At 38.8% G+C, this 23,299-nt stretch overlaps 1 protein-coding gene across 15 annotated transcripts in view; it reads left to right on the top strand.

Moving 5' to 3' along the window:
* Positions 1-23,299, top strand: part of RIMKLB (ribosomal modification protein rimK like family member B) — a 41,714-nt gene that overhangs the window by 12,841 nt on the left and 5,574 nt on the right. For 9 of the 15 annotated variants that reach the window (XM_086882436.1, XM_086882440.1, XM_086882435.1 and 6 more), the window contains 2 exons: positions 20,417-20,647; positions 22,540-22,626. In XM_086882436.1, the coding sequence (XP_086738562.1) occupies positions 20,417-20,647; positions 22,540-22,626 (318 nt within the window). Of the gene's footprint in view, positions 1-17,120; positions 17,226-18,448; positions 18,563-20,416; positions 20,648-22,539; positions 22,627-23,299 lie in introns of all 15 variants that reach the window. The other 6 variants (XM_086882432.1, XM_086882431.1, XM_086882433.1 and 3 more) reach the window with 2 other exon arrangements.

Raw genomic sequence — 23,299 nt, 5'->3', positions numbered from 1 at the left:
AGATTGCTTTACCAAGCCTTTTTGTGGTCACACAATTCCTAGCTCTGGTACACAGGTGAGGAAGAATGGGATTGTTCTTTCAAGGAATGGCTTGTATTTATGTGATTTAGCTATACCTCCAGAAATATTCAGAACAGGAATTTTCTTGTGGTTGGGATGTCTGATAGTGTCAGCTTTAGGATTATTTTGTTTGTGCATGGCATCTGGTATTTAGTGCTGTAAGGATTACAAATTGGAATGTCTAGTTTTCTATCTAGTTTGGCAATTCCTATATTCATTTGAAATACATAGCAAGTAATGTAATAAAACTCTGCAGGACACTTTTTAAACATTTATCTGAAGTCTTAGCAGTGAGTTCTGTCAAAATGTGTACTTTTAAACTATATGTCTAAGTTTGCTAATGCAGCGACGTAACAGGCTTGAGGAATTTGCCTCAACAACAAATTAAACAATTTAAAAATTGTATTTTAACAAATTAAAGCTTGTGAGCAGGAGTGTGTACTGTGGGATGAGGTGGAGGTGGAAGAAGCTGGTAGGAAAATCCCATCCTATAGGAGGGACTTTGTGGACAAGAGACAAAATATACCCATGGGTTGTCTCCTCATTCTGAATATTCTTTCTTCCCTATGTCTAGGATTGAGTAGTAGCTTTCCCCACAGACTGCATGCCTTACCTGTAGGGCAAAACAGTTCAATAACTATTCCTTGGTAAGAAAATGTTAGGAAAATTTGGATCCTTCCCTCATTAAAATAATATTTTCATTAAATTTTTTTTTGCTACCAGAACAGAAGAAAATAGAATTCACTGAGTCAGTAATTTACCAATACCTTTATTGTAGGTTTTTTGGAAATTCCATATTTTCTGATACTGTCCTGTGAAGGAAAATAGTTTTAAGGAAAGTTGCTTTCATGAACGTTGAACGTTGAACGTTGAACTGTTGAAGCTTGAGAGACTGAAGTATAAAACAAAGTATTAACTTTTCCTAAGACTTTCTTGGCTTTTCCTTTGGGAATGTGTGGTCAGCTTAGGTGAGGAATAAAAAGGGCATAATAGTCATGTATTCTAAAACTGTAATTGTGCACAGTCAGCTGGCTTTTCTTAAGTCAGGTGGGTAGCATCCGGAAACAGATGTCTTACCTTTATTTTTTCTGCAGAGGAAGTACTTAGAAGATAGATTCTTTTAATTTGGTTGGTATGCTGTTTTAGGCATCTGGGTTTCCAGTGTGGGCCTGAACTTCGCATTAGAAGGCAGTGTCTTGTTTAAGTCTCTCATCTTGAACGATGTGGTTTTGTTTCATATGATGTGTCCTTCATTTCTTATTTAATTTGAACAGTAATGAGTAGTTCAATAGTAGTTTAATTTGAGTAGTAATGAGTAGTTGTGATCTTTGATTTTTTTTTCTCACACGGGATTAGACATAATTTGAAATAAACATTGGAAGAATTGGCATAGTTGAAAGATTTCTGTAAAGTATAGAAAGCTGCGAGAAAAAAAAGTAAGGATGGATAAAAAATTGCTGTGTTTTTATATAGTGGTAAGAAAAACACTTTGAATCAGCTAGATCCATGGTAAGAGAGAGCTTTTACATATATAAAATGGTTTCCATATCAAAGTATCAAAACTCTTAATATTTTTGTAAGTCACATAAAGACTGTCTTCTTTCATACAATAGGGAACATAGTCACCTCCTCTTCCTTCTGGCTGTTTCAGTAGTCCCCTGGCACATGTTAGTCCAACAGGGCACTTTAATGTAAGAGCTTTTCCTGCAACATGGAGCAATTGATTTGGGAGTGATGGAACAGAGGTAAGCAGCCTTGGCAAGGTGCCTTTTTGAGCACTGCAGAGTTGGCCTGTTTCCTGCTGTTAACTACAGCCAGAGCAGCCCTTACTTCAGCTGCAGAGTTGGGAAATTGGTTTGTGACTCAAGTGAGAGTGGGAGAAGGAACTGCATTGTGTGCAAAGGACTGGAAGGTGGTTAGATGTGGATTTTGTGCTGTGGAAAGTGTTGGGCTCAGAATAATTTGAAATTGTTTCTGATGTTGTTTCACTGTGGAAATTGATCAATTCCAGTCTGATTGCTGTTAAAGCCATAAGCATTACTGTTAGGCAGTTGTGGACTATGTAGAGGAGATTTTGGAATAGTAGCTGTATTTAGAGGTGGGTTAATTTAGTATGTGAGACCCCAGTATTAGATACCCAAGACAAACACATCTCTAATAGAAAAGACTTAACATTTATTATCATATATTAATAATAGTGCCTTTCAACAGCTGCCACGTATGTTAAGAAGAATTGGTTCGGTTTTCTTCAGAACTATGACACCAAAGACAACTTTCTTACAATACATATAGAAAGAAAGGATTTGTACTCTGTAACCATCCTGGGTGTTCTTGCAGTTTTCTTCCTTTCTGTCAGGGATTTCTATTCTTATGTGAATGATTGTCATTTTAAACTGATGCTAAAATAACAAAGGCTAACAGTGAATTTGAACTTCTCAAAATTGTTCTGTTACTTCAGTATGTCACCAGTGGTAGATATGAGCTCAGTCCAAAGCAGCCTTGTCAAGGTGGAGGGGTAGGAATGTTTCTGCATGGAAATACTTTATTATGTTAATTTCAGAGGGCTGTGTTAAGGTCTGAAGTTTTTCATTTGCATGTGTTCTAGAACAGCCAGCCAGGAAAATCAGACTTGTAGGGCACATCATCTTGAACATACGTGCATGTCATCATATCTGAAAATGCCAGAAAGCATTGCCAGATTTTTAATTGTTGTAAGAATTCTCAGGAGTGGCCATCTGGATGATAAACAATGTAAAAAGGGACAAAAGCAAGATGAAAGAAGTGTTTCCACACATCCTAGTCAAGAAATGAAAATTAGCCTAACATTTCACAAGACAATCTTTAACTGGCTGGGGGTTTCTGTGTCACTTTTCCAACAGTCCGTGTTCCAGTGCTGTGTCACCTAAGCAAGTTTTGCTGGCACATTTGTCTGAGCAGTTGTGTTGTGAACTGGGTCTGCATACTGATGTAGTTTCAAACCAGTCTGTTCTTGGTGGCAGGTGTTTTTTTTAGACTTCATCAGTCCTCCGAGTCAGGGAAGAGCATGGCTGCACAAATAGTTCTTCAGCACTCAAATCAGAAGGGCAAACTGTGTGTTGGAGTGGGAGAGATTAGAAGATAGCACAAGTATTGATGTGAAAAACTTAATCTTATGGAACTGACGGCTGTGCTTGCTTTCCCAGATTTGTCATCAGAGAAGTATCAGTATATCACCTGGTATTTAAGCAGTGACAGTAGCTTTGACTTTGTCCACATTTTCTCAAGTCTGGTGGTTGTCCATTTGTGAATGATGGGCAGTTGATTCTCAGTGATTGTGAATATGGGAGAGACTGGTACTGCTGAACTTTGACCAGTATTGAGATGATCTTCCAGTGTGCAGACCTGTGTTTAGATTGATATGGACTTCTGGGAATACCAGATATGGACAAATCACACTTTCTTGCTTTTATAAACGCTTATTTCACGTAAATTGTGGTGAAATACTGGTTTTAAGAATTACAGTTTCCTTTTATATCTACCCTTTACTACATAGAAAGAGTGGAACAAAGAGCAGAGCAACAAAAAGAATGTCACTACTGAAACAGTCAATTATTTTGTATTTCCTTATATAGTAAATAATTAACATTTACAATGTCACAAAAATCTGTAATGATGTCCTTATAACGTTTGCTCTTTGAATGGTAGAGCTTACGTGATTTCCATCTCTTAAAAGGTCTAGTCCATTTTAGGATTAAAACTGATAAAATACTTTTTTATTTGTCAAAAGTTAAGCAAGTTGAAGCAGAATGTGTTACATATGTTCTGACAACTGGAGCAGAATACCTGACAGCAGAGGTATTCTGCTTAGGTGGTCAGAGAACCCCTGCTCCAATTACACTAATTAATGGTGTTAACTTGTAGGGAACCTTTCTTATTATACAGAAAGGTTTTCTTGCTCTGTACTTCAATATAGGGCAGGTATTGAGCTGGGGTCTGTCTTGCTGTGCTTGTTACTCATCTTGACACATCTGTGAGTAAAGCATGGAAGAACAGATATTGGAAGAGACACAGTAGTGATTTGATCCATTTTGTCAAGGTGTGAAGTAAAAAGACTAGGTATGCCAATGCTCTTGATTTTTTAGTTGAGAAGGAGGTTGGACTGCACTGACACAGTTATTAGGGTAAAAGATTCTGTTCACCATAATAGTTGTAATGTAACACCCATGAAATAATATGCTCAAAATCCATGCTATCAAGGCAGTTTCTGTCTAAAGAATAATTAGATCTTGTAGGGAAACACAGCAGTCAGAAGATCAATAAATATTTCCCTTGAGTTCTAAGAACTTGATTTGAAAGTATCCTCTAGGTGTTGTGTCAGTTGTCTTGTGTTGGTACAATGCTAGGGAGCTTTGACGGAGATGGTTTCCTTTTAATTTAAGTTTTTTCAAGGACACAAGAAGTCTTCTGTAAAAAGCTATTTAAGCGTTCTCTTTAGCTGTTAAAAATACACAGCTATGAATTGTTTGACAAGCAATTTAGAAATAGAGTATAGACAGAGCTGTTGGAGCACAATACGAAGGTGATTCTCATTACAAGTCCCTTTGATATGCTTAACATCACAACACTGGGCATTCCTAGTCCCTGGGAAAGCATAAAGAGGTTTAAGTCAACTCAATCCCTTTGCTCTCTTCAAAAGTCTTTCGGCTAATCATTCTGATTTTATCCTCTAGGTTGGGCGGAGCCCTGGATACACTCCCCACATGCTGGTTTAGTTACCTTGGGAGGACATTCAGGCATTTGCTGCCCTCCTGGACAAACGTTTACACATGCAATTGATTCACTCAGCTGAGAGTCAATCTCCTAACTGTTACAAACCTTTATCTTAAAAGCCACTTTTTGGTCTCTTTTGTCATATAATGGTTTGAGTTGGAAGGGACCTTAAAGATAATCTTGTTTCACCTTCCCTGCCATGGTCAGGGATACCTTCTGTTAGACCAGGCTGCTCAAAGCCCTGTCCAACCTGGCCTTAAACACTTCCAAGGATGGGGCAGCCACAAATTCTCTGGGCAACCTGTGCCAGTGCTTCAGCACCTCATAGTCAAGAATTTCCTCCTACTATCTAAAGTAAACCTATCCTCTTTCAGTTAAAAGCCATTCTCCCTTGTCCTGTCACTACTTGCCTTATAAATACTCACCATCTTTCTTGTAGTCTCAGGTACTAGAAGGCTGCAATTAGGTCGCCTAAAAGTCTTCTCTGGGTTGAACATTCCCAATTCTCTCAGCCTTTCCTTATGGATGGGGTGTTCCACTCCTCTAGTCATCATATGATTAGGTCAACTTTCCTAGCCACAGCTGTGGTCAGTCACTTCCCATATTTTCCCAGAGCTTCACAGGCACATCACATTTGCTTATCTCTTCTGAGCCTTTCCAGGAGTTTACTGATCCATCACATGGAGAAAAGAGCTGTGAGTATATAGAATCTGAAGTTTGTGGCATTTGCATCGGTGTTAGACTTGTTTAGCATCTGTCTTTGCTTGAAGTAGTAAGTACAAGTGTAATTCTTCCCACGTTCATGCCCTGACCTTAGAGATGGAATATTTTCATCTTTGATGTGCTAGATGTAGGCTTTATGTAACACAGAGTGATGTGATACAGAGAGAGACCAGCTTAGGAAGACTCTGGTGTGATGACTTTGTCAGTGTTTGGGTCCCATATCCAAGTAACTGTCCTTGAGTGATGAGGTAAAAGGGGTATCCTCACCACCAATTTGGTTTACTGTGAAAAGTGCCAGAATTGCTTTGTGAACCTAGTGTGAAAAGTCAAGCTGCTGCTTCCAAGTTTCTTGTTATGCACATTCAATAGATTCTTTTGGTTTCCCCACCCCCAATAAAAGTTACTTGCTTTGACATCTGAATGGTTGACCTAACTGCTGAAACTGCTGATGTCCTGACATTATGCTTACTTTCTGGTGAAGTCAGGATTTATTTAAAAGTATAATTTGAGACATTCAGGATGGTAAATAGATGATGTGTCCTAATTTATAATGCCTTCTTCCTTGCTTTCCAGTAGAAGAGCATATTGTTTACTTTCTGTCTTATGTATGAAACAAAATAAAAATGTGGTTTCATCTGTTGGCCAGACAGGTGACACTGGTACAAAATTGCTACTTTGCTTAGATTGGGCAAGGAAATCTTGAGTTTTAGTACTGATTCTGTTTTAAGTGAAGTATTTATATCTGACAAAACATTGAATGAGGGTTTTTTTTGACATTGCAGATGGGTCTCACATCACCCGTCTTAACATTACAGTGGGCTAAACCTTTGCATCTGATTTTTATTGCTTAGAATTTGTCCTTATTAATATGCATCTGACTCTTAAGTCTTAAATGTCTCTTTGAGGGAGTTTGTGAATTTTTTGCCAAGTCATGCAGTGGAAGGAGGGCACTTCAAGGAAAAAAGAATGTTTTTCCCCAAATCTGTAAGGATATTTTGGGAAGGACTAGCTTGGAATGGGAACTCAATTTGACTGAAGTGGCTTTTGCTAGTTAAAGTAGACATAAATTTGTCCTGAATTATTACAATTAAAAAAAGACCAATCTATTAAGTATTTTAGAGACTTGTTTAAGCTTCACAGCTAAAACATTTGGATCATAGCTGTGTATTATGCAAAAGAAAGGACGTCTGGTGTTGTGGCATTCTGTCTGCTGTGGGATGGGAGATACAGTTTGGTCTGAGCACACAATTTAAAGTAGAGATCTTCTTTCGTATTGATTATACCTCTTCTCTCTGACACAATGAATGGTCCACTCAAAAACAGTGGGGACAAGATGATTGAAATTGGTTTGGCATTGGGGACTGAGGTGCCAGTGAAGAAAAATCTGGTGTGAAGTGTACTTTGCCAACATGCTGGAACAAGAAACGGTAACAGGAAGTGATTGCAGAGAAACTCTTGCTTGATAAGTAAGGAGTTGCTTTCCTCATGAAGGAAATTGGAGATTGCAGCTGGTGGGAGCACAGGTTTTGTGTTGGAATTTGCAAACTGAACAAGGAGACTCCAACGGGAAACAAGTTTGAAGGCGAGGCAGGCAAGTGACAGATTACAGTAGTATTCAAAATTGCAGGCAAAGAAACTACATGATAGTAGGAGAAATCAGTGGTTTGAAAATCAGCTGGAATGTCTGGGGGTGCTATGCTATGCAGGGGTGAGTGGGGAGTGAGAATTTGGGGCAAAGCAAGCTGGTCTCACCCTCATGTGCTATTCCACCATGTCAGGTGTTACTTAGGTGCCAAAGGATGAAGTTTGCTTTTGATTATCTGCAAGTATGAAGATAAAATTCTATTATGACTAGCAGCAGAAAATGACCAAAACTTAGAAACTGGCAAAATTTGATTTGGAATTTTGTCGTCTTTGTTGTGTATTTGTTTTCAGCTACCACATTTTAAATTACTTAATTACTTGCTACTCTTTTGTCAGCCTCCTTAAAGTACATGGTGTTCTGCTCTGCAAATGTAAGTTGCAGTATGGTGGAGAGGACAATTTGTAGGATGCCTTTTTTGTGATTGCAAAAATTTGTGACAATTGAAGCAGAGCATTGCTGGAAGAAAAATGTTAGTCTGGTGATTTAAATTGAGCTGCTCAGAAATTGCCTTTAATTGCATGTTTTTACATTTTCTGAGTGCCCAGACTTTGGATGGTAGGATCAGCTTTGTGAAAGAGCTGAATACTTAGATCCACAAATGAAGTAAATCAGAACAGCATGAACAACTGAGAAATCATGGTCTCCCAAATGTGGCATCTAGAATTCCTTTGTCAACACTTATCTCTGAGTTTCCCTCTCCCATATGGGAGATCAATAGAATATTCACTGATGGTGAACGCACTGGTGGTGTTAACAAAGTTAATTATGGTTGTGAAGGACTCAGATATTACTGTGATAAGCACAATACATGAAACTCAAAAAGAAATTAATAGTGGTGTGTTTTAAGCAAGGAATTCAGTATACCAGTCCATGGATTACACTAAACAATGTAAAATACATTGTAAAATACAGTCCTCAGTCGCTGCTTGTTAAATGGGTGCTGTACCTTCTGTGCACATTAGGTATCTGCTATGGAGAAAAAGAATGTTTGTTTGTGTAATTGAAGACAGTATGTGTGTGGGGTACTAGATCAGTGCTATGGACATCCTTAGTTGTGGCCTTTTCTAACCTTTATGTGCTTGACTTTGTGGCTGCAATAGTTTTCTCTTAATGTAGCTTTTGAATGTAATATTGAATGTCCACATTCTCTGTAAATAAAGTATGTGCACATAGGGACTGTGCTGGATGCATCAACACTGTTTACTATCCAGGTTTTGAAAAGCATAGATGTAGGGGAAACCAGGAGTGCTGGAATGATAACTAATTACTTGGGTGACCTAATACTCTTTTCTTTGAATGTCCATGGATAAAATTACATTGAAGATAATATGTATTCTGTCAGTGAGACTGAGGAATTTTACCTAAGTAGCTGAGGGTGGGGTGTTACTTGTACCTTGTTCTCCCTCATACTTGTTTCATGAATATGTAAATTGGCATGTCCCCATTGTTATTGTACTCAGCTACTTTGGAAATCGGCTTATTCCATTCTTGGAATTCAGTTTGCGTTCTTTTGGCAGCACTGCTTTCAGTGTTTATATTTCATATTTTATGAGGTGCCTTACAGGCTGATTTTCATGGTTAAGGATATCTTCATATATATAAAAAAGTAATATATTACTTTTGGATATCAACATAAAGTGTTGGGCCTTCTGTTCCTGGATGAGGAACAGACTCACAGGGTGAGCTACATTCTTAGTTCTGTGGTCAGGCAGGATGCCCTTCTTTGAGTTGAGATTTTTCTTAATATGAAGTAGGAAGGGAGCACTAGTGAGCCTGGCTGAGCCTGCCATGGCAGAGGCAGCTGGTTGTTATGATCATGAAATTATTTTTTGTGAGCTTCAGGTTCCCTGCATCAGCCACACTGTTCTAGAAAGCAGAGCCATGCAAATCTTGCCTCTCTGTGCTGTGGGGCAGCTTTCTTTCCTATGTGATGCCTTTTTCTTCAATGAAGGTTGTTGTTAATAACAGGAGAGTCCATTCCAGGTTCTCTTGCTAGTGTTACTATGTGTCCTTGTTCCCCTGACTCAGACAACATTTGGGAATATCCTGTAGACTCAAAGTAAACGTTTAACTCTCTTTTGTCTGGAGTGCAGTCCATCTCTGCTTATTCCCAGTGAGACAGAGCTTTAGTAAGTATATCTTAAAAATCCTTTTAAGATTTTCAGTAGTTTTTGTTCCACAAAACTAGATTCAAACTCAAGTCAGGACCTAAAGGGGACTACCCTTTGTGTCCTTGATCATTTTCTGCACCTGCATCTTTCTATGAAGGCCTATGTTGTTGATTGACTGCTTCCACCAGAAAAGTGAAATGATGGTGTGCGAGGTCCATTTTCAGTTGTTTCTTTAGAGCTTAACAATAAAAGCTAACAACTTCTTTCCCCACTTTGTTACTTTGCTTTCCACACAGGATTTGCCTTTACCATATATTAAATTTCTTCTTTGATCTCTTCCCAGGTTTTCTTGTGGTCAGAAAATCAGGCCTTGGGTCCTGTCTCTGCCCTGCAGCTGTCAAACCTATAAAAGCACTTTCCACTTCCAGCAGGAAGAGCTTGATCTTTAATTTTTTAATGACTGTAGGAATTTGTTAAATGATCTTGATAATGTGAAAGGAGGACAGGATGTTGCCCAGTGAACCCACAGATCTAGTTTGAGATGTGAAGCAGGGCATTGTGGAACAAGTATCCTACTGTTACGGCTGGGCATAACAATAAGTAACTTAAGAGGCATACTGCAGAGGAAGGCCCCAGAGAATCACAGGGATAACTGAGTTTGAAAGGGGCATTTAGAAGCCATCTGGACCAACCTTCTAGTCACAGCAGCCAACTTGAAAGCTGGAGCCAGCTCTGAAGTAAGTTTAGGTTGCTTGTGGTGTGTGAAGTCAGGTTTTGAATATCTCCAAGGATGAAGCTTCCACAGCCTTTCAGGGCAGTCTGTCACAAAGTTAGACCACCCTCATAGAGTGGGTGGTTAGATTTATGGTCTCAAGGTGTTAGCATGCTGTATCAGTTGCTGGGCTCTCTGTGCACTTCAGAGCAGAGCTGCATGCACGTGACCTGCTCCTTTGTGTGGGGCACAAACCCTTCTTACATTCACAACCTGTCCTTCTAAAGGAGCCTTTATCCATTCAACACAGTACCTCAGGCATGCAAACTATCCAGCTGCTAATTGAAGAGACATGAGTTGAGGTCGTGGTGTAAGTGCAGGTAGAAAGGTAGAAAGAACTTGGTATTGACTGGAGATTTTTGAGATGTGCATGTTCATATTCTGCTTCCTTTTGTTTTTCTGTCAGTCTTCCCAGGATCATTGTGGCCTAAGACTGAAATGGTTCTTTGTGCACTCCTCCTTACATTCTTGGGCCTAAAGTGAGGCAGGATTCTGAAACTGCATGCCCTTTGTGGATGCTTTGAGGATACTGTACATGTAAACTGCATGTCTTACTGCTCAGACAATTCTGACAGCTCGGCCTTTGTAGCGGTTTTGATGCAAATTTTTCTTAACCTGAGAGAGTGGAAGCCACTGGAGAATGTATTGCCTGCATAGGTCAGGAGGACAGGAGTTGGAGAAACAGAAATCAGTGTGGTTTGTTTTTACAGAGTTGGAGGCTGGGCTAGCATAGTGACCATTGAGTAGTAAGTCCAGAAAGAAGAATACCTACCTCACTATAGAGAATTCTAGTCTCAAAACAGCACTTTCTTGACAATTTAAACTGTTCAGATCCTCGCTGTAATCCAGGTTTCTCTGTTGCAATTGACACCTGGATCCTGCAGTGAGCTTGTTCAGCTTGCAACACCTGCAGAAATTGAATTCTACAAAAGAACAGAAGAGTTTCCTGCTGGTGTAGGAAGTTTACCAACTCATCAGTGGGTCTGTGTATGAGTGATGGGGAGTGGGTGGTGCTCCATGCCACTGTAGGATTGCGTGGCGCTGGAGAGTAAATCTGTTGGCAGCAACAGGATTTAAGTCAAAATTGTCTTAGAACCACAACCTTATGTGAGTGCTTTCTCCAACACGAATTTATAAAGAGGTGCTAATTTCTTCCCCTTTCTTGCTTAGGTCTTCCAAGGTTCATAGTGTGCTGTTAAACCTTTTTCTTTCAGAGTTTTTAATCTTTTAAAGTTCTTAGAGTCTAGGAATGAATGTAAATTGCAATTTAGTAACTAAGAACAGGTCAAGAGTGGCATTTGGTAATGAAATTCGGTGACGGTGTTGCTGTAAAATGGAGGAACTTGAAGAAAAATGTAATCTGCAAATATTTAAAGGCAATTCTTCAAATAATCTGTGGAAGAGATAAATGAATTAAGGAGATTTATCATACCTGAAGTGGTTGTTTCTCTTCTCTGCCATTGGCTTGTTTGTGAGGAGAACTATAGCCCCTTAATGATTTTTATTTCTTTGTAAATTGGACGGGTGATTATTTCAGAAAAGAAAAGAGAGCTTTAGAACTTGTAGTGTAGATGAAATATTTATAAAGATACTTACCAGCTTGTAGGGATTGGCAGGCACAGAATTACCCTTACAGTCTAGAGATTAGTGGTAAATTGGCTGATCTCTTAAATGTTGCCTTCAAAGGTCAAAACAAGCTGACAGTGGGGTGTCTGTGAGTACAGTACTATCACTGCATGATGTTTTTATTTGAGTGGACTGGTTGGAAGGACTGTGTAATAATGAGGAACATTTTCTTTCAAGAAGAAAGTTATAGATTGTATGGAGTATATTAATTAGGGAGCATATTAAGTATTTTAATTAGTTAACATGTTTTTGTGACTAGGTGGAAGCTTCTGCATCCAGATCACATGCAAAATAATACTGTGGTGTTATATCTGTATTTTCACTACATTATGAGCATGGAGCATGTGTACAGCTACTGCAGTGTAGTTTTAACCCTCTAAAACCAGAAAGAGGAGACAAGCTCAGTGAGCTTGCTTACAGAGGTGCAGGAAAAATGGAATTCTTCCTTCTCTACTTTTGGTTTATGTATGGTTTTATGTTAATGAATTGCAAAATGAAGAAATTTTGGGTTATAGCTTTTCGTCTAGAATTACTTTTAGGGGATCTTCTTTTTGAAGATGTTCGTGTAGGAAAACACTGTACTCATGATGACACTTGAAACTGTTTTATACTATACGTCCAAGTAAAAGTTTTTCCTCTCACATATTAAAAAACCCCCATAAAACCACAGACTCTCTCAGTTGATCAGAATTGATATTATATCTGCAAACTTTAGAGACAGTTTTCTTGCAGTTTTTTTCCCAAAAATACCACAGCTAAATTCCTTCCTTTAAGAAGGATGCATTTGTTTCCAAAATCAGTGCTTCCAGTTCATTTGACTAGGAAGGCCTTAGAGTGCAGTGACAGGTCAAAACAATAAATTGAGGGGAAATCTTTCCAGTCTTCAGAATTCAGGCTTGGCTAAATATATTTAGGAAAAATTGGAAAAGAGAGAGCGTTGGATAGAGTTCATTAAAAGTTTCTGATAATGTAGGCATTCTTCTAGGTATCTTTTCTGTTATGGAAGACAGTTATGAAGGATCCGTGTCTTCATTACAAATTGAAAACTTGTGTTGGATGCTTCCCCACTTAGCTTCAGCACTTTGCTTTAGTAAATAATACCTTCTTACATCTTCTGGTGTAAGAAGGTATTGTTTGGTAGCAGAGAGATGAGGTGCATTATGTTAGGCATTTTAAATGTTTTTAGTACGTTTTGATATTACAGGAAAAAAATTAGATTCATCTCAGATTGAAGGAGAACATATTATGGCTTGCTTGAAATCTTCCTTGGGATTTCTCTCTGCTTTTGGAAAGACCTTTCCAATCACCCTTTTATTTTTCAGATGTATCCTTAACTTTTTTCCTTCACCTGATATGCAGAATGAGCAGAAACAGCACATGTAAAACATGGGAAGGACTGATTGAGTGTTAAGAGTGGAGTTAGTTTACAATAAGGTTCACATATATTTAGCAATATGTGTAAACAAATATGTATGCAAAATAAATAGTTTACATACGTTTAACAATTTTAGGTTAATGGTTGGACTTGATTTTAGATGTTTTTTACAGCCTTAATGATTTTATGATTCTGTTCTTGTTCTGAAACACTGAATTAGGATGAGATTGTTTAGTGTTTATGACTTTCTGCATTTGAGTTGGGGAGGGGATTCCAGAACTTGTTATTTCTAAGGCTCTCAGTGTTGGTAGGCTCTGGATAGATGATACAGGACAGATACCTGCCACAAATGGATGTTCTCTCAGTTGAGGATGCTTTAGACTTTTAAAACATTGTCAATTATGCTTAATTGGCCAAAGAATGTCCTGAGATCACCTTGTGGATCTATTGTACAAAAATCCTAATGAGATACAAGAGGCTCCACCTAAACTACATAGAAACTAAAATACCATGTCTGGATTATAAACAGATGTCTCCTTTTGAAGTGTGGTTTGTGCTGAGCAGTGGGTTTTGGGAAAGGTTTCATCATAAGACCTTGCTAAATATACAGCTCCTGGTTTCCAAAATGCTTTTTTTTTTTTTTTTGGAATACAGTGGCATAGTACTGTTCTAGAGAGATCAGTTTTGTTTCTGTTCAGTGTGATTTCCTTGGCACTGCTGAGCTATGGAAGTGTATCTTGATGGGAAGGCCTTTCTGGTTAAGATTTTGTGGAGAAGGAGGGTCAGGTCATATTGAACACATAGGGTTGAATGCTAGCACTTGGTAATTTGATTTGAAAAATAGTGAGCAGGATAGGAAGGGAGAGAATATAAACTTAAAACACCCAGCATGGAACTATTGTAGAAATCTGTTCCTGTGGATACTAGGGTAAAAAATAGCTTGGCAATACTAGATACCAAAGAGGCTTTTACATGGCAGTGAAATTTTGGAGGAATTGTGACAACTTAATGTTCAGACTAATAAACCATGTCTGTCAGGTGATAAGTGATACAGAGAAAATTCCTGTGCGACTTCAAAGGGGAAGTTCAGTTTGGTGTTAATAAATTGGTGGTTCTCTAAAATTTCAGTGCTTAGCTGCCTTTCAGAGGTTAAGTTCTGGTTCAAATAAAATTGCATTTAAAATGTGATCTAGTTTTATCTAGCATACAGCTGCCACAAGCAGCCACTTCTCAGAAGAGGAATTTAACTTCAGTGACTGCCTCTTTCTTTGGCAAAAACCTCAGGAATTGCCAATTGCACCGAAAGACTTATATATTTCAATGAAGTTATGTTTTTCAATCAAGAGTTGAAAAAATTTGGAAAAATAAAATGTTTATCACCCAATTTCTGGGAATTTTATGTTGTTTATAGTTAGGTTATAACATAGATACATAAAGTTAAATCAATATAGAAGTAAGCTTTTGAGGTATAGAGTAGTATTTCATTAATGTTAATTCTACTTCTGTTAATTATTCCTAAATTCTGATACAGTCTTGGCAGTATGTTTGAAGTAATTCTGAGTTTTGAAAATTTTAGAGATTTAGTTGTGGTTGAGTTATTGAGGAAATGTATAACTTGTTATTGCAGTAATCTGCTATTAAAGTTTGGGATATCTCCCTTCTGTGCTTTAAGCTTGCTTTAGTATTGCAATTAGGGTGAAACACATTTAACTCCCTGCAAGTAAACTGTAAATAATTATTAAACACTTTATAATGATTTAATGCAAATATTATGCAGTGTCTTCTGGGTGACAGATATTGGGAGGACGAATGAACCAGAAATAGGAGTGCACTGATTTGAGGGCAGGGGTCAGTCCAGGATTGTAGAAAAATCCAGTGATGTCTGTGAGAGCAACTGATGAATTGTGAAGAGGAAGTAACGGGATGTAATATCATCAAAATAGGAGGAAAGGTTTATGTGATAGAAGGCTTGCCTGTTTCTCCCAGCTGACTGAGTTGAATTCATTATAGCCTGCTTGCTGAGTGATTGTTCATTTGGGAAACGTTAGCAACTGCATGGATGGGTGGATGAATAAATTTGTGTAACAAAGTTCTGAGAGCTGGAGATTTTCAGAGTAGCACACAGATCTCTGAGGAAAAATCTGGGTAATGTATCTGGAAGTTCCCAGACCCTGCTAGCTCCTGTTGGGAATGTGGTGGGAGTTGGTATATGTTTTGTGCTAGTGACATTCTTCAGATTTTATTTTTTGTAATGGCAGCATGCATGATGACCAACCATTAATCCATTTCTATGCTGGTATGCCTGTTAGAAAAAGTACTCCACATACTGTAGCTGTCTGAATACTGAAACATTTTTTTTCCTGCTTCGTTTTACTTACATGCTTAAGAAAGCTGGTGTTTACTGGGGGTTTCGCTAAAGACAGAAGTAGTCACTGAAGTTAAAATGGCAGCCTGTGGCAGCTGAGGCCACACAGTGAGGATTCTTTGCATAGTTATCCACATTGTACATGGAATAATTAACTTTGTTGTCACATTTGGGCACTTCTCATAGCCACACAATTCTCAGACAAATTCTGTGAAATATATACGTTTGGAAGTCAATTTGAAAGAAGGTGGTGACTAGAATGTTTTATGTTGCTGCATTCATGGAAGCACTGCATAGGGAGCTTTGGCAAACCCGCATTTTGTGCATCATTCCTGCTCTTTTAATCTGTTTGGTCAGAAATGGATTTGAAAGGTCATGAGCGTTCATGGGTAGCAAGGCAGTGTACCAGCTGTCTCCAGGCACAGTGAAAAGCGTGGTCTTTTATAAATTTATTTAATATTACTAAAGTTTAATCTTTTGTTAAAAGTGCCTGATGTTTGCTAAATCAAGATATATAAAGCATCTGAAATTATTTTTGATGTCCTTGCAATTTTCAAGTTTTTAGATTTACCTTCTGAAACTACGTTCTTTCTGTGGACATATTTGCATTGTTTCAGCTAAAAGTACAATTGTTTGTAACATGCAAACTGGACATGAGATACTGCTTGACAGTAGTTACTAATCTGCTGATGAATGATTCTTGTAGAGATTGAAAGGGATTTGTGTAGGCTGAAGGAATATAATGAGTTTCAAAAATGTTAGCAATTTAAAATACTGCTTGGATGTGAATTAAAATGTTCAGAAGTCACACAGTTACTTGAAATCTTGATCTTTTTTAGCCATCCAAAATGCCATCATTGTGTTTTTTTTCTCAGGGCATGTTTGTCCTCCCTAAAATTGCTTTAAATCAGGTTTTTGAGAGACAGCTGTCATCCCGAGTGTCTTACTATGCGAATAGGCTCTGCCATGCTGTAGGTTAGTGCCTCAGCAACTTCATAAGGGTGTAGATAAATATCTTCTGATCTCACAGGTAACAGCAGTAGTCATCTCTTCCTCGTTCTTCTGTCTTTAGTACTGTTTAATGCTCTGTCTGTTTTCTGTGGTATTCACAGGTTCATGTGATGACTTCTACCTTTTGGGTCAAAATAACCCTTTTTAGCAGAGACCAGCTGCTTTGCATTTTAAGCTTGCCTGCTGTTCTTTGGGAGTGAAAAGCAGGAGGACTGGTTGGGCCAACTGATGAATAATCATGCATTTACCTACTCAGCTGTTTTTGAGAGAAACTTGAGGCTCTGACTTCGGGGGTTATAGTGTAACTGGTCAAGTTTATTCTCAGGTGATTACAGTTCACATTGCAAAAATTTCTTTTGTACTTTGTCTGAATACTGTGATGATTGGTGTATAATGTTATAGGTGTACCATTATCCATTTTGGAGAATATTGTCTTGCAGAGGAAGAGCAAAGACAGGTGGAACTGAGTGAAAGAATAGGTCTTATTCAAGAGCAAGGTTTACATCTGTTTTTATTGTGTGATATTTCAACTCAGGAGTCTTTCTATCATAAAGCCAAAGAATACCCAAGTATTTTACGATAATCTAAAAAATTGTTCCTCAGGCACTGGTAAAATGGTTGTTATATGATGAGAAAGTTCATAGTATTGGATGAGCTTGAAATCTCCCTTTCCTTGCTTATAGTATTGGTACTTCAAAGGACCGTATAGCTGTCTCTTTGCTGTGTCTGCAATGTCATGGGCATCCACTGAAAAAGTCAACAAATGGATCAACTTGTTATTTGTCAAGGTATTTCTGTATGATCTTAGTGTCTGCCTTTTGTGTGTTTGTGAGGTCAGTTCATTGTCCACAGGCAGCAGCGAGTCTGGCCTGCTATTACTGTTTTTGAGATCAGGATGGCTCTATAACTGCAAAGAAAAGAGGGTTCATATCAGCTGTGTGCAGCTGTGTGCCAAGCTGTGAAAAAGGTCACTTGGCTTGTTAAGCCTGAAGAAGAGGAGGCTGAGGGAAGACCTTGAGTTGTCTGTAGGTTTCTCATGAGGGGAAGCAGAGGGGCAGAAACTGATCTCTTCTCTGTGGTGACCAGTGACAGGACTCGAGGGAATGGCCTGGAGCTGAGTCAGGGGAGGTTTAGGTTGTTATATATCAAGAAAGGCTCTTACGCAGAGAGTGTTTGGAGACTGAACAGGCTCGCTCTCCAGGAAAGTCATCGCTGCACCAAGCCTGACAGAACTCAAAAAGTGTTTGGACAATGCTCACAAGCACAGGGTGTGGTTATTGGGGCTGTTCTGTGCAGTGCTAGGAGTTGGGCATGATGACCCTTGTGGGTCCCTTTCATCTTAGCAAAACCTATAATTTAAAAAAAAAAAAAATACCTCTTAACAACTAAGTAACATCTCTGTAGTCTTATTTTCCCTTATTCCTCTTTGCATTCATGAATCTTTATTTAAATAAAAAAATACCCATACATATTAATATCTTCTGTGTTACTGCTTTCAGCACATCATAGTGAATAAATATTATTTCATCAGCCCACTTGGCAATAATGACCATTAACCTGATTGTTAGCTGATGGGTCTCAGATGGAATGCTGAATGCATGCTTGTTTAAAAATGGCAGAATCTGCCTCTCCTTTTTACTGTAATAAAGCTGCTTCTGTTTGCAGCACTGTGTTGCTGGGAAACTGCAGCTAATTTTTATGGCGCATGTCAGTAGTAGTGATTCAAATTATACATTTCATTGAGTAGCTCTTCTTTTTGTTTGCAAACTGCCTTCTGTAAGGGGAGAGAAATTTTGTTGTGGGGAGAATAGTATCCAGACCAGAGAATATGACTCAATCTGAAACAAAAGCTCACGCTATTGATAACATCATTGTACTTCCAGAATCATTTTGGGGGGATGGTGGCCTGGCTAAATTTACACTACTCTGATAGTCAAGTCTAACACAGGTATTCAGGAGAGCTCCAGGTGAGACAAACACATCTCCTCAAACTGCTGTTTTTCTTTTTCAGACTCCATGGTGCAAAACTTCAGCGTGTGGCACGACTTTAAAGCAAAACAACAAAATAGACTGAGAGATTATGAATTGGAAAACTGTGTCGTTTTGGTTCACAGCACAGATAACGGTGGCAATTCTTGGGCTGTGTAGAAAATGCAGTCCTTTTTAAAATGATTGTTGCACAGCTTGCATGTGGATCAGGACATGCATGCAATTACATTGGTAAAAAGTGGGTGTAATTGGGCATGCACCTAAATGGGAAAATACATGTGTAAGGTGGAATCTGAATAATAAGTAAAAAATATTCTGCTTGCTGAATCTGTACTCCTTTTCTGGCTAAAGGAGATGGTAGTCCATTTTGTGCTGTTCACGGTCTGCTTAGGTTTGTAGCAGTGTCTTGTTTTTAATCTTGCTTGAGATGCCTCTCTAAAATGGGGGGTGTGTGTGTGTCTGAAGCCTGCTTGCTTAAACACGCGAGTCATGTCAGCTGCAATGCGGCAGTGCTTGGTGCTAATGAGGTGAGCAGCCAGAGCACCCGTCTGCTTATGTTTGCTCATCTCTGTGCAATTATGGCTGTGGGGATTTGAAAAAGGGATTTGTATTGGATGTGGCTCTGTTTTGGCCTTTCCAGAGTGTGGTTCTGTGTTCTCCTGAGGACTGGGCAGCACATTTCAACTTCCATTTTGGGAGTTAGGTGGTTGCTTCATTATGTTTAATGCAAGGTCTAAAATACATCCTGGTTGGAAGAAGAAAAGGAAAAAGGGAAGTACAGAGAGGGGAACACCCCCCCCCCCGCCCCCCCCCCCGCCCCTTCTTCTCTTCCCCCTCCCTCACAATTGCCCCCCAGTTAATTCTAATGGACCTTGAAATGAAATCCATAGCCTGGCAATTGGTGCCTTAATGTAGAGTAGATACAAGTCTGTATTTGTAACGTAGCATCTTTGGAATACAGTAATCAGGTAATAAAATTTGGTTAGATCTCACTAGTTACAGGTGGCTTTTGGTAGGCACAACATGCAGATGCACTGTGATTACTCAGCTCACTTTTTTTGTTGTTGTGTTTTATTTTGTTTTTTAACCCTTAAGGTGCTGACAGCAGTGTGAGCTGAGTATTTTTTGCTGAAGTCATAAAGTTTTGCTTTCAACATAAGGCAGATAAAGTGAATATCAAACCTTGTTTGTCTTTTCCCATCCTCAGATGCCAGACTGTCTCATCGAGCTTGATGCCTTTCTGTCCAATCGTGTTGTATTCCTATTCCTTCAGCTTGTCTTTCAGTGGTTTTTTTTCAGAGAATTACTATAAAACTATAAGTTATGATTAAGTAATATATTGATCTTGGTGGCAAAGCTGGCTTTCCTTCTAGTTCCTGCCTTTGTCACAGGCTGTTACCTGTTAGCTGATAAAGTTTTTTCTGAGTACTTAATTTAATGTAAATCAGATTGTTGAAATGACCTGTTAAAAATAGTGCTGGTTTTTTGTGTTTTTTTAAGGCTCGTATCTAGTCTCTGTTACTTTGGCAATATGTTGTGTAACCTGGTACCACAAAGAGAGGGATCAATACAGCTGGGACTGGGAAAGGTATGAACTGCATCCTGTAGGCAAGAACCAGCAGTGGGAGGCAGGAACTTCATGAGCTGTTGATACAGCTGATGTAAGTGTAGTGTTCAGCTTATACCCATAGAAAGGACAGAGTGTCAACCTATAAACAAATGTCCTTCACCCTGAGAAGGAGCCCAAGACTGTGTGCCCTAATTACATTTGGTTTTTGCTTGGTCCTAGTTTTAAGTGAGTTAAGAGTGACATGAATGAAAGCACAACTGATGAGATGCGTGCTAGGGAGAGTTGTGCTGTTTTAACACTCATTGTTGGAAGTCTGGTATCTCTGTGATCACAGATACTGCAGTATTGATGTGCCTGTTTACCTTTTCCTGGAGACCTTATGACTTAAGACTGGGATGTTTTTCTCTCTTCCTTCTTTAGGTCTCCGGGTGAAAGGGGAGCTCATTACTGCTTACCCGCAAGTGGTGGTAGTGCGTGTGCCAACACCTTGGGTCCAGAGTGACAGCGACATCACAGTCCTTCGCCACCTAGAGAAGATGGGCTGCCGATTGATGAATCGCCCTCAAGCCATCCTCAACTGTGTCAACAAGTTCTGGACATTTCAGGAACTTGCTGGCCATGGTGTGCCTCTTCCAGACACTTTTTCATATGGTAAGGCTGTTGGATCAAAAAGGTAGCAGAGTTTCCTGGACAACTTAGGCTTTTGCAGTGCAAAAGATCCAAGTTTTGGAAATCCATAGCAATTTAAGTAGCCAGTTCCACAGCTGGAAGTGTTCAGTAACCAGAAAGGAAGTTAAAGTCATGACACCCAGATTCTGGTTTTGTCTTTGTTAGTACCTTTTGATACTTTGAAAAGAGTACTTGAACTATACTTCAGCCTTCCAAGCAACTGACTTTGGCTGTTAGTGCTATAATACTTTCTGTTCTTTTCCAGTTGCCCAAAACAACAGGCAAGAGCTTGTACATAAGTACTGCAGAAAACTAGACTTTGGTACAACCTGAAAGTAGATTAAACTCCTGTATGAATAACAGTGTCTGCAAATACATTAGTTTTTGTGAAAGAACAAGAGTAGCAAAGAGTATGGGCCCTTTTAACAATAGTTTGGGCTTTGTTTCCCATCAAAACAGTTAATTATTGTTTAATGTGCCTGCCTTTGGAATCTCTGGTATCTCTGGTTCCTGACAGAGTGCTAGATTAGAGGAACCATTTGCCTGAGCTACCTATGCTATTTCTTGTTTTAATTACAATCTATTAAAGAACTGCAGACACCTCTCAACCTTCTGTTCCTTCTGGGAATACCAGTGCTTTCCTCTGCTTTTTGTGATTGCATCAATAGGCTTTTGTAATGGGAACTTTACAAAACGAGAAAAAAAATTGACATGGCTTTCTATCAATTACTGTGAATTACTGTTTCCATCAATTACCATGAAAACACATTTGAGAACAAACTTACCCTTTCTTTATACATGTGGTTGCTCTAAATTGTTGAAAAGGGAATGAGTTTTTAATTTTTGGGGGGAAGGGGAGACCATGAATGATACTTAAAAATTGAAGAATATACCTGTTTGATCGTAACTCCCACTTCTGTTAGTGCCTGCCTCTGGAATTTGACAGAAGCATGACTTTCTTTTCTTTTTTTCTTTTTTCTTTCTGTTTTGTTAAACCACAAGTATCAAGTTATCAGTGAGAGCTGACTTTGCCAAGTAAAGCAGGGTGTGCTGAATGACGTGTTACTCCATGACATGTGTTCAACTCCATGGCAGGGTCTTGATGGCTGCTGCTGGCTTTATGACTGTGTCTTGTCTTGATTTCTCCACTTTACTGCACAGTGTGTTAGAGGAGGCTTGTCCCTTTGTCTGCTGAATTTACTCTTTATTTCTTTATTTCTTATGGTCAACCTTCTTTAAATTGAACTCAAGTAACCTTGAAGTATCAACCATAATTGTGTGAATGGCCATTAGAAGCTACTTTCTAAGGTCCTTACAGATGCAACAAGATTAAAAGTTGAAGTACTACTTCAGGATATAGGGAGAATGACATACAGGAGACTTAAGCCTTCAGAAGGGAGGAGGTGGACTGACAAGGTCTGGGTTGTTGCTGGTCTGTGGATTATGCCTTGTCATTGTGTTCTGTGTTACTTTCTTGGTTAATAGTTTGGATGGAGCTGTTACTAGTGTTATGTTGTCCTATTTTCCTGTTAGACATTAGAAAACATGGGAGTTGATAAAGTAAAAGGGATAAACTGGAACAAGATGGTAGAACTGGGGCATTCAGATTTGGAAGATTAGATTGAGTCTTTTGGGATTGTGATCAAGAGGCCTTTGACAGCTTGTGTCTTCAATTCCAAAGGAAGTAGGTCTTAGTATCCCACATGTAATAAACATCTTCAAAGTCTGATCATGCTCCATGACCAAGGTCTTAACTGATAATTTTTTCTGCATTATCTAAGCTGTAAGGGTGGGAGGAATGTATGGCAATTACATCCCAAATTTGGCCACAGCAGACTGGTGGCACATAATGTTGTTGGTTTTCTTTTTGCCAGGTGGTCATGAGAATTTTTCCAAAATGATTGATGAGGCGGAAGTGCTGGAGTTCCCTATGGTGGTGAAGAACACGCGGGGTCATCGAGGTGGGTGTGAGGTCAGGGGTGAGAGCAAGGAGTATTCTGAGCAGCACTCCAAGATTTTGTCTCATCAAGGAATGCTAGCTAAGAAGATCTGTTAGATGTTGGACTTCGTACCAATACATCTAAATTCTACCACCCTTGAATGCTGAATGTTGAATAGAGTGCAGCACTGGGAAACAGTTTTAGTAGAACTCAGTCTTGCAAGGGCATGATGGAAAGCATTCGAAATTATGGTGCATTGGTGACTTCTATGAGGAAAGCTTTAAACTGGAATAATGGGAGGTCTGGCCTTTGTGAAGTTGAAAGAAGCCTGCATGGATTTTAGGGATGTTTTTAAATAGGCCTAAGAAATGAAATCTCAGTTCATTCAATGACTTTTTTCTTTCTTGGCTGTCTATAATTAGGGTTCTGATTTAAATAAAATCTTCCATATTGTTTGTAAAACTGGATCTCTATTTTTCAGAAAAATACCTCTGACAGTGCCAGTGGTATTACTACAGTTTCAAATTAAATTGCTCTGGTATTAGTCTTTTGTTTCAAGTGTTGAATATAAAATAAACATCAACTTAATTTAGTGTTAGTTAGTGGTTACTAAAGGAAACCATGTTTAAATCAATTTCAGAGATTATTTGCACAGTAAGTTGCTCTGTTTTTAATATACTTTAAAACAAATTCC

Source organism: Cyanistes caeruleus, chromosome 3, assembly GCF_971803275.1.
Source record: "Cyanistes caeruleus chromosome 3, bCyaCae1.hap1.1, whole genome shotgun sequence".
Lineage (NCBI taxonomy): Eukaryota > Metazoa > Chordata > Aves > Passeriformes > Paridae > Cyanistes > Cyanistes caeruleus.
This window is presented reverse-complemented; position numbering and strand designations above follow the sequence as displayed.